The sequence below is a fragment of the Colossoma macropomum genome, unplaced genomic scaffold (assembly GCF_904425465.1).
Source record: "Colossoma macropomum unplaced genomic scaffold, Colossoma_macropomum, whole genome shotgun sequence".
Classification (NCBI taxonomy): domain Eukaryota; kingdom Metazoa; phylum Chordata; class Actinopteri; order Characiformes; family Serrasalmidae; genus Colossoma; species Colossoma macropomum.
Genome location: NW_023494787.1, coordinates 48486596 through 48505845, shown reverse-complemented (window position 1 = coordinate 48505845; position 19250 = coordinate 48486596). Strand labels below are relative to the sequence as shown.

The 19250-nt window shown below is 39.7% G+C and overlaps 2 protein-coding genes across 2 annotated transcripts; one reads left to right on the top strand and one right to left on the bottom strand.

Moving 5' to 3' along the window:
- Positions 1-2586: 2586 nt before the first annotated feature.
- rpl15 (ribosomal protein L15) lies at positions 2587-9429 on the bottom strand. Its single transcript, XM_036567666.1, has 4 exons — positions 9342-9429; positions 7992-8173; positions 5900-6036; positions 2587-2949 (listed from the first exon to the last, which is right to left on the bottom strand). Exons 2-4 carry the CDS (start codon positions 8161-8163, stop codon positions 2644-2646), a joined length of 615 nt encoding a protein of 204 aa, XP_036423559.1. The 5' UTR covers positions 8164-8173; positions 9342-9429; the 3' UTR covers positions 2587-2643.
- A 2281-nt stretch (positions 9430-11710) lies between these two features.
- On the top strand, positions 11711-18842 carry nkiras1 (NFKB inhibitor interacting Ras-like 1). Its single transcript, XM_036567665.1, has 4 exons — positions 11711-11821; positions 12300-12416; positions 14950-15191; positions 18012-18842. The coding sequence occupies exons 2-4, from the start codon at positions 12323-12325 to the stop codon at positions 18252-18254; spliced, it is 579 nt and encodes a 192-aa protein (XP_036423558.1). The 5' UTR covers positions 11711-11821; positions 12300-12322; the 3' UTR covers positions 18255-18842.
- The last annotated feature ends 408 nt before the right edge of the window (positions 18843-19250 follow it).

Genomic DNA, 19250 nt, shown 5'->3' with positions numbered 1-19250 from the left:
GAGAGAGAGAGGGAGAGGAGAGAGAGAGAGGATAGAGAGAGAGAGAGAGAGAGAGAGAGGGAGAGGAGAGAGAGGGAGAGGATAGAGAGAGAGGGAGAGGAGAGAGAGAGAGAGAGGGAGAGGAGAGAGAGGGAGAGGATAGAGAGAGAGGGAGAGGAGAGAGAGAGGGAGAGGATAGAGAGAGAGGGAGAGGATAGAGAGAGAGGGAGAGGAGAGAGAGAGAGGCCAGAATATATTACTGCAATGATGTCTGTAAATAAAGGTATTTATCAGACTCGCTCCAGTGGCTGGATCACATGCCAGGTACTGAGGGTTTTCACTGAACTGGGAAAATCTGCTTTTAGTTACAGCACCAGTGAGCTGGACGCTCACTACTGGACACACTAAAGCTCAGCTCACTGGGTCACTTGGTCATTTTAAAGTTCTACTCTCTAACCACCTCCACTCTGCCTGACACTGTTTTACCTGATTTTTTACCATTTTTATCTTATTTTCATTATTATTTGTTATTTTATCCATTATTATTCATATTCTTATTTTAAATATTGTCATTTTAATAAATGTTTATTAGTATTTTTTTTCTTATCTTCGTTTTATTTTGATTTGATTTTAGCCTTTACATTTTGTGTATGTTTTAATTAGTTTTACTATATTTTTATGTATTTTTATTATTGTTTCATAAATGTTTTTATACATACCTGATCCGAGTCTTCATTTATTAAATTGACTTTTATTATTTGATATGTTCTTACACATCATCAATCCCTTGCTCTGTATTAACTCTGCACCAGATAAAGTCTGATTGATTGATTACCAACTTAGATACCAGATTAATTGAACACTGAATGCATTAAAATGTGCATTAAAGTGATGCTGCAGTTCTGGTAACATATATTAAATTATATAACGTATTGGATTAATTCATTTATTTATCACTGGAATTTAAACAATTTAGTCCACAAAACCAAAAACATCCATTAATCACTGATAAATTGTTATATGAACAAAAATAGATGTTAAGTCTTGATACAGGCCTTCTACCTACAGAGCTGGTCTCCCACACATGGATTAAGCCTAATCTTGGACTAAATTTCAGCACCAATAGAAAATTGCCACTAGGAATTCCTTTTAGTCTGGGCTCAAAGGGGAAATCTGTCAATTTTTCAAAATTAAGTAAACAAAGTCATTCAGAGTGTTTTGGTGTGAAACGCTGTTCTAGAGGAACTTGCCGAGTCAGAATTGCTCTGAATGGTGGTGATAGGAACCAGACGTCCACCTCCAAAAGCTCCCTACTATATAAACTGGTTACAAATCCGTGGTGATGGCTGAGGCAGCTGCATGACAGTCAAGAGAGAGATTAAAGATTTTTACCAAGAACAAATACTTTAAAGTTGTTCTTGGTGGACAGGTACACGCAGGGCACTGTCACACAGTCAGTATTTTAAATACATCCATGGTGGAGAGACACATTGGGTATTGTGAAACACCCGTCCTCAAAAACCTTTTTCAGATTTATCACTATTATCCACCACCAACTCTGAAGACTCGTGTAGGTTCACCGGTGGTTTTGGACAGTAAATAAAATGTCTATATCTGTGTTGTAGTCATGGCGACCCCTGGTTCCTATCACCACCACTGTAAAGAAATCTACAATCAACCATTTCACACCAAACCACTCCGAATCACTCGGTTTACATCTCAAACACTGATACCGAAATTTCAGTATAAATGAGGTCGGCTAAAAAAATATGTCGTCTGGTTCTACTGACTTACAATAAAAGTAGGTTTTTTCATTCTCCTGTATAGATACCATTTTGGACATATGAGGTTTTGTTCCAACAGCAGCATAAAGTCACAATGTAAGTGTGTTTGTGTATGTATGTGTGTGTATATATATGTGTGTTAATGATAATAGTCTCAATTTATCTAAAATCTCATTAAATTTAACAAATTGAGTCTATTTTGTAAGTTCACTATTGAGTTATATATAAATAAAAAGAGTGAATACAAGTTCACACATCTACAGATAAACTTTTCTGCCAATTTACATACAACTTGCTACGCTAAGCTCTAGCAAACTGGAAACAATTAAAAACAATGTGCTGTAACGAACACAGGGCACATCTAATGTTTTATTTTTGTTTCCAGTATGTTAAATTCAGCAAATAAACAGTAACCATGCATTTAAATGTGCAGAAAAGCGTCTCTGTAGACCCAACAAAAATATGGAATTTGACTGGGGTGCCCCTGACTTTTGCACACATCTGTGGACTTTTAAATAAATGTGCAACCAATGGTTTAACACAGTTATTACCCATACTGTAAAGCAGTGGGGTCACCAACCCTGGAGGTCTGCCTTCCTGTGGAGTGACCACAACCTGCACCAGCTAATTAACTTCAGAAGTCCATGACTGGCTGGATTAGATGCCTTAGTGTTTGGGGGGGGCAGTATTTTAGATACATGTGGGAGGCAAACTCGACAGGAGAGCAGATCTCCAGGAGGAGCGTTGGTGACCCCCCCTGTTACACAAACTCAACTACACATCACTCAACAGCTAAACTACCAATAAGTCACAGCAGGCAGTGTGTGGACCGTAAAAAGGTACTTTATTATGATGAATGTACAGTCGTGCAGCACACGCTTTAGCGGTAACGGTGCAGCTGCAGAGTGTTGCGTCTCCTCCAGGCTGCGCGGCGAGATCCACCGATCGTGAGGTGGAACTTGTGGCCCTTGCCCAGGCCGCGGCTCTTCCTGCCGGCGGACGTGAGGCCGCGCATCTCCCTGTGCTTGTGCACGGCCTTTGTGATCCATTGGGTATCGGGGTTGCGTCTGATGGCCTTGTGGAAGGTGTCCATAAGGATCACCTCAAAGAACTTGTACGTGGAGTCTTCTCCTACCCAGTAAGAGTTCAGCACGCGGAGACCTCCGCAGTGACGGCCAGCGCGCTCCTGAGAGGGGAGAGGAGATGAAGCGGCGTTAAAAACTGCGTTAGAAACTACATTTCGCTGCTGTCGGAAGAAAACCTCGCATCTCCATTTTTAGTCGTTATTCAGACAATTTGAAAATGCCTGTTGCTCTTTACATTGAGTGTACATTTCATGATGAATGGACCAAAAGAAACGGCCCAAAATCACTTGGAAAAAATGTCTGACTCCATTGACTTATATTAAAAGAAAAGTATGTTCTTTCCTTCTCCTGTAAAGTTCTTATTTTGTATATACGGGATTTTCCTCTGACAACAGCGACATACTATTTTAATTTTGACCCGATTTTTCTCCCCAATTTAGTCGTCTCCAATTCCACCCGCTAGTTAGGACTCCCCCAATCACACGATGCTATCAACGCTAGGAGGGTGAGGGCTAACACAGGCTTCCTCCGAGACCTGTGAAGCCAACCACCGCTTCTTTTCGAGCTGCCGCTCACGCAACGTCACTGGACAGCCGAACGCGCTCGGAGGAAAGCGCCAACCGCCAGATCTGTTACGTCAGCTAACAGACGCCTGCGCTACGGATGGCTGTAGCATCACCAGGGATCGAACTCGCGATCTCCTGATGATAGGGCCAACGCTTAGACGGTTGTGCCACTCGGGAGCCGCGACATACTACTTTTTATTAGATGTCAGTGTCGGTTCATTAGGCATCACCTACAACAAACAAAAAAAGCTGATCTGAATTGTGCCTCTTTAGTTTAGCTCTGGAGCAAAAAGGCTGAAGTTGCTAACACAGTCAATAGTCACCCAAATCACTTCCCTCAATACATCCACCAAATGTGTCAGCCTGCTCAAACTGCACCACAGTAGGGCTGAACAACATGGGGAAAACATCTAACTGATTGTCTTCTATAAATGCAGCTCTACACCTCTTAAAAGGGCCAAAACAACCAGAATATCCACTTTTGCTGGCTTGAGGCCTGAATGTTGCAGGTCACTGCCAGTTCCTTGAGGTTGTGTTGGGTGTTTGGTTGCTTTTGTCTGGTCTGACTCACACAGGCAATTTATAAGCTAAACTTCCCCACTTAAAACAGTCAACTTCTTAAATAAGGGCTATAAATAAAATGACTCAAACTGCGATAACAATATAAACATGATCAATCTTTCAGCCCAATATCGACGTCTTCATCAAGGTCAGGCAGATTTTATGTAGTTTAGTACACTGCATGACTTATTGTGAGCTATAAAACACGAACAAAACTTCTCTGTGTAGCTGAATGATGCAGGTAGACACTTTAGACAACAGGTGTTGTGCCAAATTCTAACCACCCTGCAGAATCAGACTCCATGTGTATGCACGTTAAGGTCCAATCCCATTTCATCCCTCACCCCTACCACTTAGCCCCCTGTTGTTCACGTCTAGGGGTAGGGTGTCCCAATTTTTGTTGAGATAGAGGGGTAGGGTGAAGTGTTGGGGCTACATGGCCCTTCAAACGCAGGTGTTTCAGAGACTCCAAACAGAGAGATATAAGAAAATAAGAAAAACCGGCAAGATGGAGAACAAGAGACCAAAGAAATCCACAAATGTGAGAATTTTCTCTGTTAAAAAATTACGATAACCATTGTATTCTCTTAGTTTAATGTTGTTTCAGTGTATTTTGGTCGTTTTCTTCATAACAAACAAAAAAATTGCTAACAGTATGCTAATGTGTCGGTAGCTAGCTAACTTTCCCGTTCCACCTTAAATAGCCCAGCAGTTTTAACACCTGAAGCACCAGAATGCAACTGCTGCTCCATTTAAGGCGGACCGGGAAAATTCGAACAAGAATCTGGTGAATATCTGACTTCAGCTTCATATCACTGAAGAATTAGGGGTGGGTGATAATAAATAATTGCCCCCCTCTTTGAAGGCATATGATGCCCTGAATGTAACTAAAGCCCAGCAGTGAGGAGCTGAACTTTACCCTCCTCTGCTGTCACTGCAGACTGGCAGGGTCGCCTACAGAGCAGCGCTGGTAGCTGTTAATGAAGTGATGCTCTTTTTATTTGAGGGTCTCATTTCGTAGGGACTCAGTTCCAAGGGGTTAGGGTGACACTCAAACAAGGGGTAGGGGTAAAAAGAAGAAATGGGACTGGGCCTAAATACTCACTGTTACATGAAACGAGTTGAGAACGTAACCTACAGATTATATATGCCTGCGTAATGTGCATAAAGGGGAGTAATTCAGTTCAACACCTGTGTTTGTGCCTGCGGCATCCAGACACACTGAGCCGTGTAGCTCCTCCACTAAACTAAAGAAACCAAATTTGAACATCAAACGTGGTTGGTTGATCGACTACATCTCAGGCAAGCGGAAAATTGGGTAATTTTGATTTTTCACTGAACAATTCCTTTAAATCTGAACACAAACCAGCCCATAATGGCAAAATATTAAGCTTTTAATGATATTAACAACAAAATCATTAAACCAAAAGATAAAGCAAGTTTGTATGGAACATTTTTTCCCCTTTGATTTCTTTAAATGTTGACGTGGGAAAAACTGGCCGTCTTTCACCGAACAAAGAGTCAGTATTTTTCCACTCAGCACTGACTGCTTTAAACAGCTTAAAAATATCGCCAAACTAGTTTGTGTTTAATGAATTTAATGTCTATAAAATTTAAATCTGATCAAAACAAAATAAATTATTTTGGCCCATTTTTTGCACGGGAGTGTACAGTGGCTTAATTGTGAGTCTGCAGGTTTGAGCTTCCTAAATCAACCTATAACCGCCTTTGACACTAACGACTCGCCCCCCACGCCACAATAAAAGTCCACCTTTCTATCAAATGAGACCTTTGCTGTATCACAAAGCAATAAACGACTTCCATCAGACAGACAAACACTAAATCTTCATGTTTCTCAGATCAGTTTATAAGACAGAAAACATTTAAAATGCTGTAAACTAGACTACAGTGCAGGCTTACATACCTCAGCCACAGACTGAAGGCTGCGAGCGAATTTGATCTGGTTGACGCCGTGGTGCACGGGTTTGCCGTAGGTGGCACCTTTGGGCACGGGGCGCTTGCGGCCACCACGGCGCACACGCACACGGTAGATGACGTAACCTGTGTAGGGAAAAGGAGAGATATTGATCCAAACAGCACTGATTATGCACAAACCCTGCTGGAATGTCGAGTTCGTTATCCATTACTACCCGGAAAGTTACAAACCACAATATAAAGCGGTGCCAAAAGAACGTCACTGCTGTCGGTACAAAACCTTGTATCTCCATTTTTGAAGTCTGACAAATTTGGATATACCTGTTGCCCTTTACATTGTGTGTAAAGTCCGTGACGAATGGACTAAAATAAACAGCCCAAAAGTACTTGGAAAAACTCTGGTTCCATTGACTTACATTAAAAGTAAAGCAGGTTTTTTTCCCTTCTCCTGTAAAGTGACCATTTTGGACATACAAGGTTTTCTTCCGACAACAACGACATATTAAGGATTGTATTATGTGTCTCATCTCTCTCGCTATATCTATATATATATATATATATCTATATATATATATATATATATATATATCTATATATATATATATATATATATATATATATACACATACATACACACACACACACACACACAAATATACATATATCATTCATATAGTTATATATTTAATAGATACATTATATTTATGCCTATTAGTGCACATTTGCACTGTGTTTTGCACTATTGCTACTATCTGCATTTCTCATAGATGTCAACTGCATTTCGTTGCCTTGTACTGAGCACATATATACATCTGTCTATCTATCGTGAGTACACTCCATATCTGCACATCACATCAGAGTAAAACGACCAATCAGAGAACCAGGTTACTGGTACTGAGCAGCTGTCAAATGACAGATCAACCAGCCAAACAACTTCCGAAATGTCATCACTGTCCATTCTTACGTTTACATCATTTGAAACTGCCAGCTGTCCTTTTTACTTCTCTAATAAATTCACACATTTAGAAGACAAACGTTCCGTCTTGCATGTTGACTATAAGGACTTGTGGTTGGTTTTGGTTATGAAAACAGGCAGCAGGCCTAAAGCAAGGTAGCCTTGTCATGGGCAGGTCCAGAAGTTCACACAACAGACTTATTTGGAAGTAAACCCAGTCTAGTCACATTTTCACAGCAGCAGTCACCAACCCTGCTCCTGGAGATCCACCTTAGTGCAGAATTCAGCTTCAGATCCAACCGATTAAGTGGTCTGAGGATCTGGATCAGATGTGTTCAATCAGGTTGGAAGTGAAGGCAGAAAGAGCTCCTAGAGCACAGCTGGTGACCACTGGCCTACAGCCTGTTACAGGCTTTATCTCCATCTCCAGAGGATTGCAGCCATTCAGACAAGGCACATATAGATGATGCACGAAGCAGAGCTGGACAATACGACAAAATATCGTTATGATAAATTACATCACGATAGAACGCACTCTGAACATCGTCAGTACTCGCAGAACATTGACCAACTGTATGATTTATTATAAACAATAAAATTAGTCCTGTTGCTATTAACTGGTTGGATTTAGTGTATGCGAAATATTTAAATTATTATATTCCAAGTTTTTGACAATATTTCACTGCTGTTGGAACAAAACCTCGCATCTCCATTTTTTTTATTTTTTCAGTTTGACATAATTTGAAAATACCTGTTGTCCTTTACATTGTGTGTACATTTCATGACGAATGGAGTAAAATAAAGAGCCCAAAATTACTTGGAAACATGTCTGGTTCCACCAACTTACATCAAAAGTAAGTTACCATTTTGGAGATATGAGATTTTGTTCTGGCAGCAGCAATTTTTTAAAATGTACCACTAATTTTTCTCAGTTCCAACTGATCACATCCCATGAAAGTTTCCTGAAGTATCGTGATATCATGATATATTTTTGCCGTATTGCCCTCCTCCAGCAAAAAGTATTACTGCACAGCAAGTAAAGCAACAACAGACCAAAGTAAGAAGTGATAAATATAAAGAAGGACCCACTTATAAATGAAGGAGGTGTAATAAAGCTCTCTCTCACCCTGCTTGGCCTTGTAGCCCAGTCTGCGGGCTTTGTCAGGTCTGGTGGGTCTGGGAGCCCGGTGAAGGGAGGAAAGCTGACGGTACTGCCAGCAGCGGACACGAAGCAAGAACCTCATCACGTCCGACTGCTTCTTCCTCCATAGCTCCTGCATATACTTGTACGCGCCCATGATGCCTCAACTAGAAAACAAACAGTTCATCAGCCTCATTAGATGCACACATTCAATGCAGTGATGCAGCTCACAAAAGTAAAATTACACCCCCCTTGTCACGTTTGGTGTCTTAAGAGTGCCTTAAGTTCTGCACTAACCAGCAACAAGTGGCCCGAAGGCTTTTTGGATAACAGATTTCTATTAAGCTCCACTGCTGAATTAAAACAGCACTTTATGCACTAAATGCAATATTTTGCTCCAACAGTTCTGCAAATTAGATCTTTCTGCTGAACCTTTCACTTCACGCTGAGTATCTACACACCTAAAAAGGATGGTTCTTCAATGACTGTTTATTGTTTCTACTTAGAACCACACTTGAATAGTTCTTTAGACCAACCAACGTCAAGAACCTTTTAAAAATGGATCTGTATAGGACCAAACAGGGTCATTCTACTGTCATAGAACCCCTTTTGATGCCATATAGAACCATATACAACACTCTCCACCAATCCAAAGAACCATTCCACCACGCAAGGAACCATTTAGCATGCAAATGATCCTATACAGAACTCAAGGTTGAAACAGATCCATTGCTTTTACTAAAGAACCCCTGAAGAACCACATCAAGAGTGTGGTCCATAGCTAGAGAACGCTCCCTGCTGTAGCTACTATCTAGAAACATGCTTTGAATGACAACGTTAGACACTGATTCTCATTTAAAAAGCCGGCCCTGCAAGAGGAACCGGGTTCTTGTGTCTAAAACATGTTCTAGATATCTGGAACGTTAAGTTACACAGATACAGACAGCACATTCGCCATGTGAGGATCAGCCGACATGGCTAACCGGCCAGCAAAGCTATTCCCCAACATTAACTGAAGATAAAAGAACTTTTGCTGTATATATATTAACGTAACCGTATGTATGACGCGGTAAATGTATATATTATTCCTATGAATATTTACATTAACACTCAAATACATTCAGATTAGCAGAGCAGCGGCGGCGCTAACGACCACAGCCGTTAACTAACGTCTAATAAACATAATAAACGTTCGAGTAGCACGAAAATAGCGACTAGACGAGCATCCTTAAACGTTCCGCTGCGGATATAAGAAGAACAGAGTTCGGATGACATTATTTTCAATGTGATTTTTAACAGATTCAACGATCAGCAAAATGGAAAAGGCTCGCTTACTTGATGGCGTACTAAGCGGAAAGGAAGAGAAAAGGGCCCAGAGTCCTTTATGAAACGTCACCGCGCTGTTTCCGGCGAGAGGCGCGGGTTTCATGGGAAATGTAGTTTTGGACCCCCGGAAGGATTCATCAGAGGACCGCGAACCGTTAAGCTTTAAATGTCGATCTGTTTTTTTTAATGGCCTTATTAATGCTAATAAACATTTACAAAGGTACGCATTTCCTCGGGATAACACGTTACTACAAAATAAATCATTATTTTGATACCGTACGTCAGAGGTAAAATCAAACATGTAAACAAAATAAAAGATATGTTGGTTGGTTTTTACCTTATTCGTACAGGAAGGGAAAAAAGGGGTTTCTGGTCAACTTTCTTATATTTTTTGCAACGTTTTACATTCACAAAAATAAATTTAACAACAACAAACGACCTCTTTACTTTACTTTTTGAACAAGAAATTGAACAAAGTCTACACAGGTTAGTATTCCTGCTTCACCCAGCACGAAAGCACTTAAAGACTTTTAAATAAAAGTCTTTTTTATTTGAAATTATTTCAATCCTTAGCACTTTCTGTTTCCCTTTTTTGGTTTATTTATTTATTTCAACATGCAACTGTATACATGTACAATACGCTGTGTTGATATGCACTGGTTTGAAAATAAAACTGAAATAATAAGAAATAGTAAATAATAATTTCAATGGCAACAAAACAGAAAATACAAGCTTAAATATAAGGTTAAAGCTACCTACATAAGAGGTGTAGTATGTCTGGTCTGAAGCACTTGATTAAATACAACTTGTTTTGTACGATATTGCCAAACGTTCAATAGCTGTTGAAATTATTTGGCCCTGATTTTGACTTATGTGGTGTAGTTCATTAACTGTATAGGAATTATTCAGAATTCTTTTTTGTGAGAAACCTAATGACTTTCTTTTGTACTGTGGCTCATCAGACTGAATTATATTATATAATACAGTGTGAAGTGCTTTTTGAAAGGAAAAAAAAAAACAAAATACATAATAAGTAATTATTTGACGAAATGTCAAACACAACAATAAATAAATCAAAATTGTTGACCTACTGTTGCAGAAGCAGAGAGAAAATAAAAATAGGCTCTTTTAAAATGTACCCTGCAAAATGTTGCATGTGTAAAATCCATAATTGTTACTTTTTTCCTGAATTGCTTTTGCTGTGACAGCAACCTGAAATGGTCCTTCGTGTCCTCTGGTACGGTCCATATTCTAGAGGACTGGGGCAAAACATATCTAGATTCATTAATGATCAGTTATGTGAAGATTTCTCCTACTGTGGATGGATACAGTTGTTGGATTCCTTGATTATGTCAAAACCATAGAACCGAAGTATTACTTAGTGTATTTAGTGCTGTTTGTACCTGAAATTCAAAGTCATAAATCAAACTATTAACTCTGAACTGTCATATGTAACCTGCATTAACCTTTTCAACTCCTTGGGACCACCAGTGGTTCCAAAATGCACTCTATCATATTCTTCATAACTTTCATATTTCATAAGCTACATTCAAAAGGTGGGTGACGTATGAGGGCTGTAACTGTCTTCTTTCCAGTCAAATAGATGGGTGATGTAATTTTAAACCCTTATAATAAAAGAACCTGAGCTCAATTTTGTTTTTTTCTACTGAAAGTCGACCCATTTTCCCACAGTGATCTGCTCTGTAAAAATTACTTTTATAAAAAAATACAAAGAGTGTCTAAGTCTTTTGGCTTTCAGCAGTAAATTGTAAGCATATAGCAATATGTGTGATCATAAAACACATGTTCTGTTAACTTTTACAAAAAATAAAAAATAAATAAATAAATAAAATAAAAATTTACATTTATTGCATGCAGTTATTGAATAATTTGCCTTATGATTTGGTCATGTAAATTCAGATGGACAAACCAAAATATACCCTGGAGAATAAGAGGTTAAGGACTTTGTGCTATGCCTGAAGCTCCCTGGCCTCTCTGACAGTAGAACCAGAGTTGTCATTTATTTTCTAAATTATGTAATTATTACTTATTTCTTCATCTTTGACTATTTGCAACACTGTTGGTATTATTTCATTGGAATTGTAAACATTTACTTAATTATGTATTTCTGCGTTCTGTTTAATCATATTCTTGATTAAAACCCTCTGGCTTTTTTTCTTTTTTTTCCCCGTTTTTCTACTTCTATTCTTCTACCAACGTTTACATTTCCTACTTTATAAGTCTCCTTTTGTTATAATAAACAAATAATTGTTAACAAAAAACAAAAACAAACCATCGTTTTTCTTTTATCTGACCGACTTTTCTCTTAACTGGCTCCCATAGCAACCGGCGTGCTCGCGGACGTGACGCGATTCATAGCTAAAAGTCGCGTCGGTGAAAGAATCTAAAATAAGAGCATCACAGTAAACAGTTTAAATAATAATTACACAGAATTACGCATGAAATAGTTATTTTATTTGTGAGAGAAGGTACGTTTGATTTTCATTTTGTTGTAAAGACAGCAGCTGGCTGAGTTATTCGTATGTTCTTGATAAATACGCGCTTTTACGTAAGCTTACGTAAGCGGTTGAATGATTTAGCTCACAGCTAAGCTAATGCACTGGCAGCGACAGATCTTAGCTGTTTTTATAAGCTGTTTTCACTTAGTAACTCATTTTATTGACGTTTTTACTAGTTAAAAAATGTGATCTACTCGCACAGATTAACGTTAATGTGCCTAGTTAGCTGGACGAAGCTGAAGTTGGCTCCTTTTTCGAATTGTCCGTTCCACCTTAAATGGTACCGCAGTTATAGTCTGGTGCCTCGGGCGCCAGAATGTTACTACTGCTCATTTAAGGTGGAACGGAAAATTCGAAAAAGAAGCCGAACGCTGCTTTAGCTCATCTGTTTTTCTGATTGTACTAGACATTGTTCTCTTTCATTGCTGTTGTTACTCATCTCTTGCAGGGTGTTTTCACGGGGAGCCGAGGATGGGGAAAGGCTGTAAGGTTGTGGTCTGTGGTTTGGCCTCTGTCGGTAAAACAGCAATTCTAGAACAGTTACTGTACGGCAACCACAGCGCGGGTCAGTTCACAGTCTGGATTCTTCTACAAAACATATGAAACGTTATCAACATGTTATTTTGCTGAGACAGTATGCACAGCCTTTAAAACGATGGTTCTCCAAGGTCCTGTGGAGACCCATATTAAGTGACCTCCTCATTCTAACCCATCTGTGCAGTGAAACACCACATACACACTAGTGAACACACAGTAGGGGGCAGTGAGCACACTTGCCCAGGGAGCAGTTGTGGTTAGGTGTCTTGCTCATGGGCACCTCAGTCACGTACTTTCGGCTCAGGGGATCAAACCGACGACCTTCCGTCACAAGGCTGGTTCCCTAACCTCCAGCCCAGGACTGCCCTATGTGTGTTTAAACGGTCCTTCATATTGCTGGAGACTCTGTTGTATATGGTTCTGCTATTGTTATGATGTCAAGCTTGTAACTGGGCTTGGGATGTATCAGAATAGAAGTATTGGGAGTGCGTATTCAGAGTACCGAAAAGACGTATCTGTTTTCAGTCCAAGTTACATTTTGTACAGGCAAAATTCAGAATACAGTTACTTTTTCACATTTTTTAGAATATTTATCCTCTAAATGTAAAAAAAGTCTTTAAAAGAAACACAATCAGTGCTTGTTTATTAACTGTTTTAAAATCAGCGCACAGCATGTGAAGTTCCTGCTGAAGCCTGAGTAGACTGATAAATCAATGTGATCAGTTATTAATGTGTTACTGAGTTCTGCTAAAGCCTGGATAGACTGATAAATCAATGTGATCAGTTATTAATCTCAGTGTTACTGAGCTCTGCTAAAGCCTGAGTAGACTGATAAATCAATGTGATCAGTTATTAATCTCAGTGTTACTGAGCTCTGCTAAAGCCTGAGTAGACTGATAAATCAATGTGATCAGTCATTAATCTCAGCATTACTGAGCTCTGCTAAAGCCTGAGTAGACTGATAAATCAATGTGATCTGTCATTAATCTCAGTGTTACTGAGCTCTGCTAAAGCCTGGATAGACTGATAAATCAATGTGATCAGTTATTAATCTCAGTGTTACTGAGCTCTGCTAAAGCCTGAGTAGACTGATAAATCAATGTGATCAGTTATTAATCTGTGTTATTGAGCTCTGCTAAAGCCTGAGTAGACTGATAAATCAATGTGATCAGTTATTAATCTCAGTGATATTGAGCTCTGCTAAAGTGCTGTGAATAGAACCATATATAACACATTCTCCATCAATCTGAAGAACATTTAAGCATGCAAATTGTTCTGTATAGCACCCATGTTTATAAATAGAACCATTCCCTTCATTTCCCTTCAAGAACCATCTTTTATAAGTGTGTAATTTCACATACTAAATGTTATACTATGTAGTACATAATCTTATATACCACATATTAAAATAGTGTGTTATTAAATATGTGCAGTATATTTATTGGTAAAACTCCTGTACATCATATCCTTTGTACCCTTGATAGCAAAGTCTTTATAGGGAAGTCTGTTCACTCTTTTTAACGCTGCTGGGCAGTTATTTCCAGCCATAAAAGACCAGGTTCCTCTCTCTTTAAATGAGGAGAGACCAAAAATACTCAAAACTGAAGGTCAAATCTGAAGACCTCATAAATAGTTTGTAGCGTTTGGCTCAAAAACACACAACATGATTTTTAGCTTGTTCTGGCTGCTGCGCTTGCGCATATCTTGACGAGTGGGGGGCTTTCTCTGCCCACGGCTTTACCAGCAAGCTGATTGGCTCTTTTTCCTGAAGGACGGCACCTTTATAACCTCTCTGACGACAGTCAAAACAATACTGACACCAAAGAGTGACACAGAAACCATTTTCAAAGTTTTGTTTGGATTTACTGATCTTGAAGTGATTCCAGCCAGGACTGTGTTTAGTGTATTTACTACTGGAAATATTGTCATCAAAGGGGAATTCCACCCGTTGTTCAAAATTTTGCATAAATCAATGTATAATTCAGCCATTAAGATGTGAAGTCATTCAGAGTGGTTTGGTGTGAAATGGTTGATGGTAGAGACTTCTTTACAGTGGTGGTGATAGGAACCAGGGGTCACCATGTCTGCAACACAAATATAGACATTTTATTTACTATCCAAAACCACCAGTGACCTACACGAGTCTTGAGTTCTTATATATAATGTTGATGATGGTAAAATTGTCATAAATCTGGAAAAAAAAAAAAGTTTTCCTTCTGTGACTATTTTGCCTCACAACACCCTGCATTTGTCCTGCCACCACAAATTGAATTTTTAGGCCAAAACATTCTCAAAACTATCATAAATCAGTGTCTCAGACAGCAGGCAGTGTATTACTGACCATTTCATGTAATAACTTTCTGTGGGGGAGCTTTCAGAGGTGGACGTCTGGTTCCTATCACCACCACTGTGAACAATTCTCACTTGTTAGTTTCTCTAGAACAGAGCGTTTCACACCAAACCACTCTGAATGACTCTGTTTACATCTCAACCATTTAATCGTGTAGGACTTCTGAAAAATCAGTGAAGTTTCCCTTTAAGCTGCTTCGTCTCTGGTTTAGGTTCAGAATCAAACGAAACCCAGGAAGATATTTATGTTGCCTCGGTGGAGACGGACCGCGGAGTGAGGGAGCAGTTACGGTTATATGACACAAGGGGGCTCCGAGACGGCCAGGATCTTCCTAAACATTACTTCTCCGTGGCCGATGGCTTTGTGCTGGTCTACAGCGTCGACAGTCTGGAGTCCTTCAAGAAAGTCGACCTGCTGAAGAAGGAAATAGACAAGTCCAGGGACAAAAAAGAGGTAATAAAGAGAGAGAATGGTGAAATTCACTTCTACTTGTCATTGGTTTCCTATATGGTTCACTAGGGAAACTGTTCCAAATAAGAAATATTCCTAAAGACCTTTAAAGACCCTTTAATTTCAATTTATCTCTAATGAAGTATTGAGTTTTGCTAGACATACACTGGATATGGATAATAGCTTTTCAAATGTCTTTAAAACAAAAGCATGCATTCTTTGAGGAATGGCATAACCAAATTACAGCCTAAGCAAGTTTATTTAGAGAAAAATAATCACGTAAATATTTGTCACCTTGTCACATTATTGGTGGGTGGTGGATCATTCTCAGCACTGCAGTAACACTGACGTGGTGGTGGTGTGTTAGTGTGTGTTGTGCTGGTCTGAGTGGATCAGACACAGCAGTGCTGCTGGAGTTTAAACACCTCAGTGTCACTGCTGGACTGAGAATAGTCCACCAACCAAAAACATCCAGCCAACAGCGTCCTGTGACCACTGATGAAGGACTAGAGGATGACCAACACAAACTGTGCAGCAGCAGATGAGCTATCGTCTCTGACTTTACATCTACAAGGTGGACCGACAAGGTAGGAGTGTCTAGTGTAGGAGTGGACAGTGAGTGGACACAGTGTTTAAAAACTCCAGCAGCACTGCTGTGTCTGATCCACTCATCACATGTCTTGTTATGACGGCAGTCAATCAATGCGTTAGTGCTGCTTTATTGAAACCCGTCATTTGAGCATTATACGGTTGTACGCAAAAGTTTGGGCACCCCTGGTCAAAAGACATTTTTTGTTGATTTTCTAAGTGTAAATAAGTTACACATCCTCTACAGAGAACACACTTCTGCACACTTTAATACACAATTACTGTTTATTTTCTGAAACTCACCAAAAAACGTAGGCTGTGCAAATATTGTGGCACATTTTATATTTGTTTTCTTTTTTTCCAATACACAAAATTTGGCAAATTAATTGAAATTGTGCATTAAAATGACCAGAAAAGTGCCTTATTTAAGTGTGTTCTCTGTAGAAGATGTGTTAACTTATTTTAACATAGAAACGTACTTTGACCAGGGGTGCCCAAACTTTTGCATACAACTGTACCTATACCATATAAACGGCTTTGGTCTCAAAATCTGAAAGTGTCTGATGAAATCTGAATTAACTCTATTACAGCATAATTATTAATTTACTTAGCAGATAAACACATATAAGTCAAACATTGTTTCAGGGAGGTTTTTTTGTTTCTTTACTTAAACCTCAGAACCTGAAACCTGTGCACTTTGCGGGCAAACATGTAGGTAACTTCTAGCCTTCATAACTTTAGAGCGGTTTAAGCTACAGACATGATGCACATGTCAGACCATTCGGCAGATCCAACCCAAACTAGATAGCGTGATGTCATTGAGCTGTGATATCAGCCTCAGTGAGTAATTCAGCTCAGAAAATCACCACAAAATCCTGATATTATTGCTCTGCATTTTGACCTTCATATCCCAACAAAGGGTGAAAACAGCGACATGATTCACACATCAGATCACTCATCAGCCTCTGATCTCACCATCCAGAGTGATTTCATCCACCTGTGACCGTCCATCAGCCAGAAATCCAGCTCGAAAATCACCCACAACCAACTCGCTACTGTTGTATTACATCTCTGCTTTTGGCCTTCATATTATAAACAAAGGGTTAAAAATAACAACACACACCAGAACACTCAGAGGAACCTGCCATCACTAGCCAGAGTGAAAGAAACCAGCTCTAACATCACACAACCTAGAAATACAGCGCAAACACACAGCCAGATCACTGTAAAACCTGCTATTAGCTCCCTGCTTTAGCCTTCATATGGCAACAAAAGGGTTAACAGAGCAGTGAAAAACATTCCAGTTTTATATCAGTATGTCTGACAGATGTTTTTAATGTCAAACTATCCAATACACAGCACACATTATCTCATACCGACAGCAATGAATGTTAATTAAGCAACAGAACACAGAGGGAGTGTGTATCGCAAAATAACATCACAGCTGTGATTTGGTCACCGTAGATCATCACAGCCGTGATGTTATTGGTGATAACACACTCCTCGAGTGTTCTATTGCTTTAATACAACAGTTAAATGAATAAAGTAATAAATTAATAAACTGGGCCGTGAACGCGGCGTTTAATATGTTTTAATGTTCGCAGTTCCTTCACCAAATTATAGTTCCTTAACGAGCAGCTTGTTGCTACGTCAGAGTAACGAGCTCTGCCCACTCGCTGCACAGCCGGCAGTTCGTTCTCCAGCTCCACACACTAAATTCCCAAACTGTCATCACCACTGAGCAGCTTTTTTGTTTTTTTTTATTGTGGCAGTTTTATGGCTCAGTCCGATTTGGTCAGATTCTGAAGATCAGACTACACGTTTGGCGAATGGTATTGGGTTCATTTCTGGCTGATTCCAGGTTGTTTAGCTGTTCTTCTGTCACAGCTGCCGACTGAAAAGCTGCTCAGTGGTGACGACAGTTTGAGAATTTAGTTTAGTCTCATCTTCAAAATCTGACCAAATCGGCTGTCGGTCAAATCTGATCTTAAAAGTGTCCATTTTCTGTTTGTGGCAAAGTAAGAAGTAAAAACGCTCAAATGGCTTGAGCGTCTCCTACAGCTGTCAGAGTCGTTGCTTAGCAACGGCGTCTCAGCGGAGTGATACAGCGTTTGTGAACAACCTGTGATGTTATGGTGAAATAACAGCACGGTTAGAACGCCTCTCAACCAATCAGCTCGCGTGGCCGGAACTACCTGTTGTATAATATGTGTATTGTGCCTCTTCTCTATCCAGGTGATGGTGATCGTGCTGGGTAACAAGTCAGATTTGCGAGAGCGTCGTCAGGTGGAGCCGGAGGTGGCTCAGCAGTGGGCCCGCGGGGAGAAGGTGAAGCTGTGGGAGGTGAGCGTTACGGAGCGCAGCTCCCTCATCGAGCCCTTCACCACCCTCACCAGTCGCCTCACGCAGCCCCAGAGCAAGTCTGCCTTCCCCCTGCCCGGCCGCAAGAGCAAGGGCACCCCCTCCAACGACATCTGACCCAGCTGGATCCCCCGCAGGACCAGCTTTCTTAGAGAAGAGCACTCGGTGGGCACTAGCAGAGGAAGAAATATTGATCATGCACACCTACACTTATTTATGCTAGTTATAAATACTGTTGTGTGCAAAAGTTTGAACACCCCCGGTCAAATGACATGTTTTGTTGAGTTTCTAAGTGAAAATAAATCTATAAATTAACAAATCTAGGAGCACTTCAGTTTACGACTGGCTTATAAAGGCTTTATGAATAGTTTAATATTAGTTTGGGTCACTAACACCTTAATAAATAGGTATGACATGTTTATAAAAGGGCAAAAGTGAGCAGCTATAATCTAATGAATGTGAAGCTGGCAGGTTTGATGTAAGTAAGATTGGTAACCAGCAGCATCATCTTTAACCGTGCAGATGAATTATTAACGATTTTTAAAGTGTTTGTGGCCTAATCACCATTAATAAACTGATCTTAAGCCAGTTATAAACCCTTTATAAGGACAGTCTTATGCTGAAGTGGTACTACACATCCTCTTCAGGGAATAAATGCCAAATATGTCATTTTCCTGCTATTTTTAGTGGACATTTTTGTTTTATTTGCTGAGTTTTGGAAAAATAAAGCGTAAATATAAATGTATGCACATATAAATGTGCCATAACTTTTGCACAGGCCACATTTTATGTTTTGTTTTTTCCCCAAAGTTAAATTCAGCAAATACACAGTAATTGTATATTAAAATAATATGTGCAGAAATCTGTTCTCTGCAGAGGAACTTATTCTCACTTTGTAAATAAACAGAATGTAATGTCTTTTGACCAGGGGCGCCCAAACTTTTGCATAAGACCGTATAATGCTCAAATGACTTGGGTTTGAATAAAGCAGGACTGATGCATTGATTGGCTGGCCGGAACAACCTGCTGCTGCCGTAACAGAACCTCACCGAAATGGTAACTTCATACAAAAAGGAAAAAACTTTAATGAACATTAATGTTACAAGGTTTTAG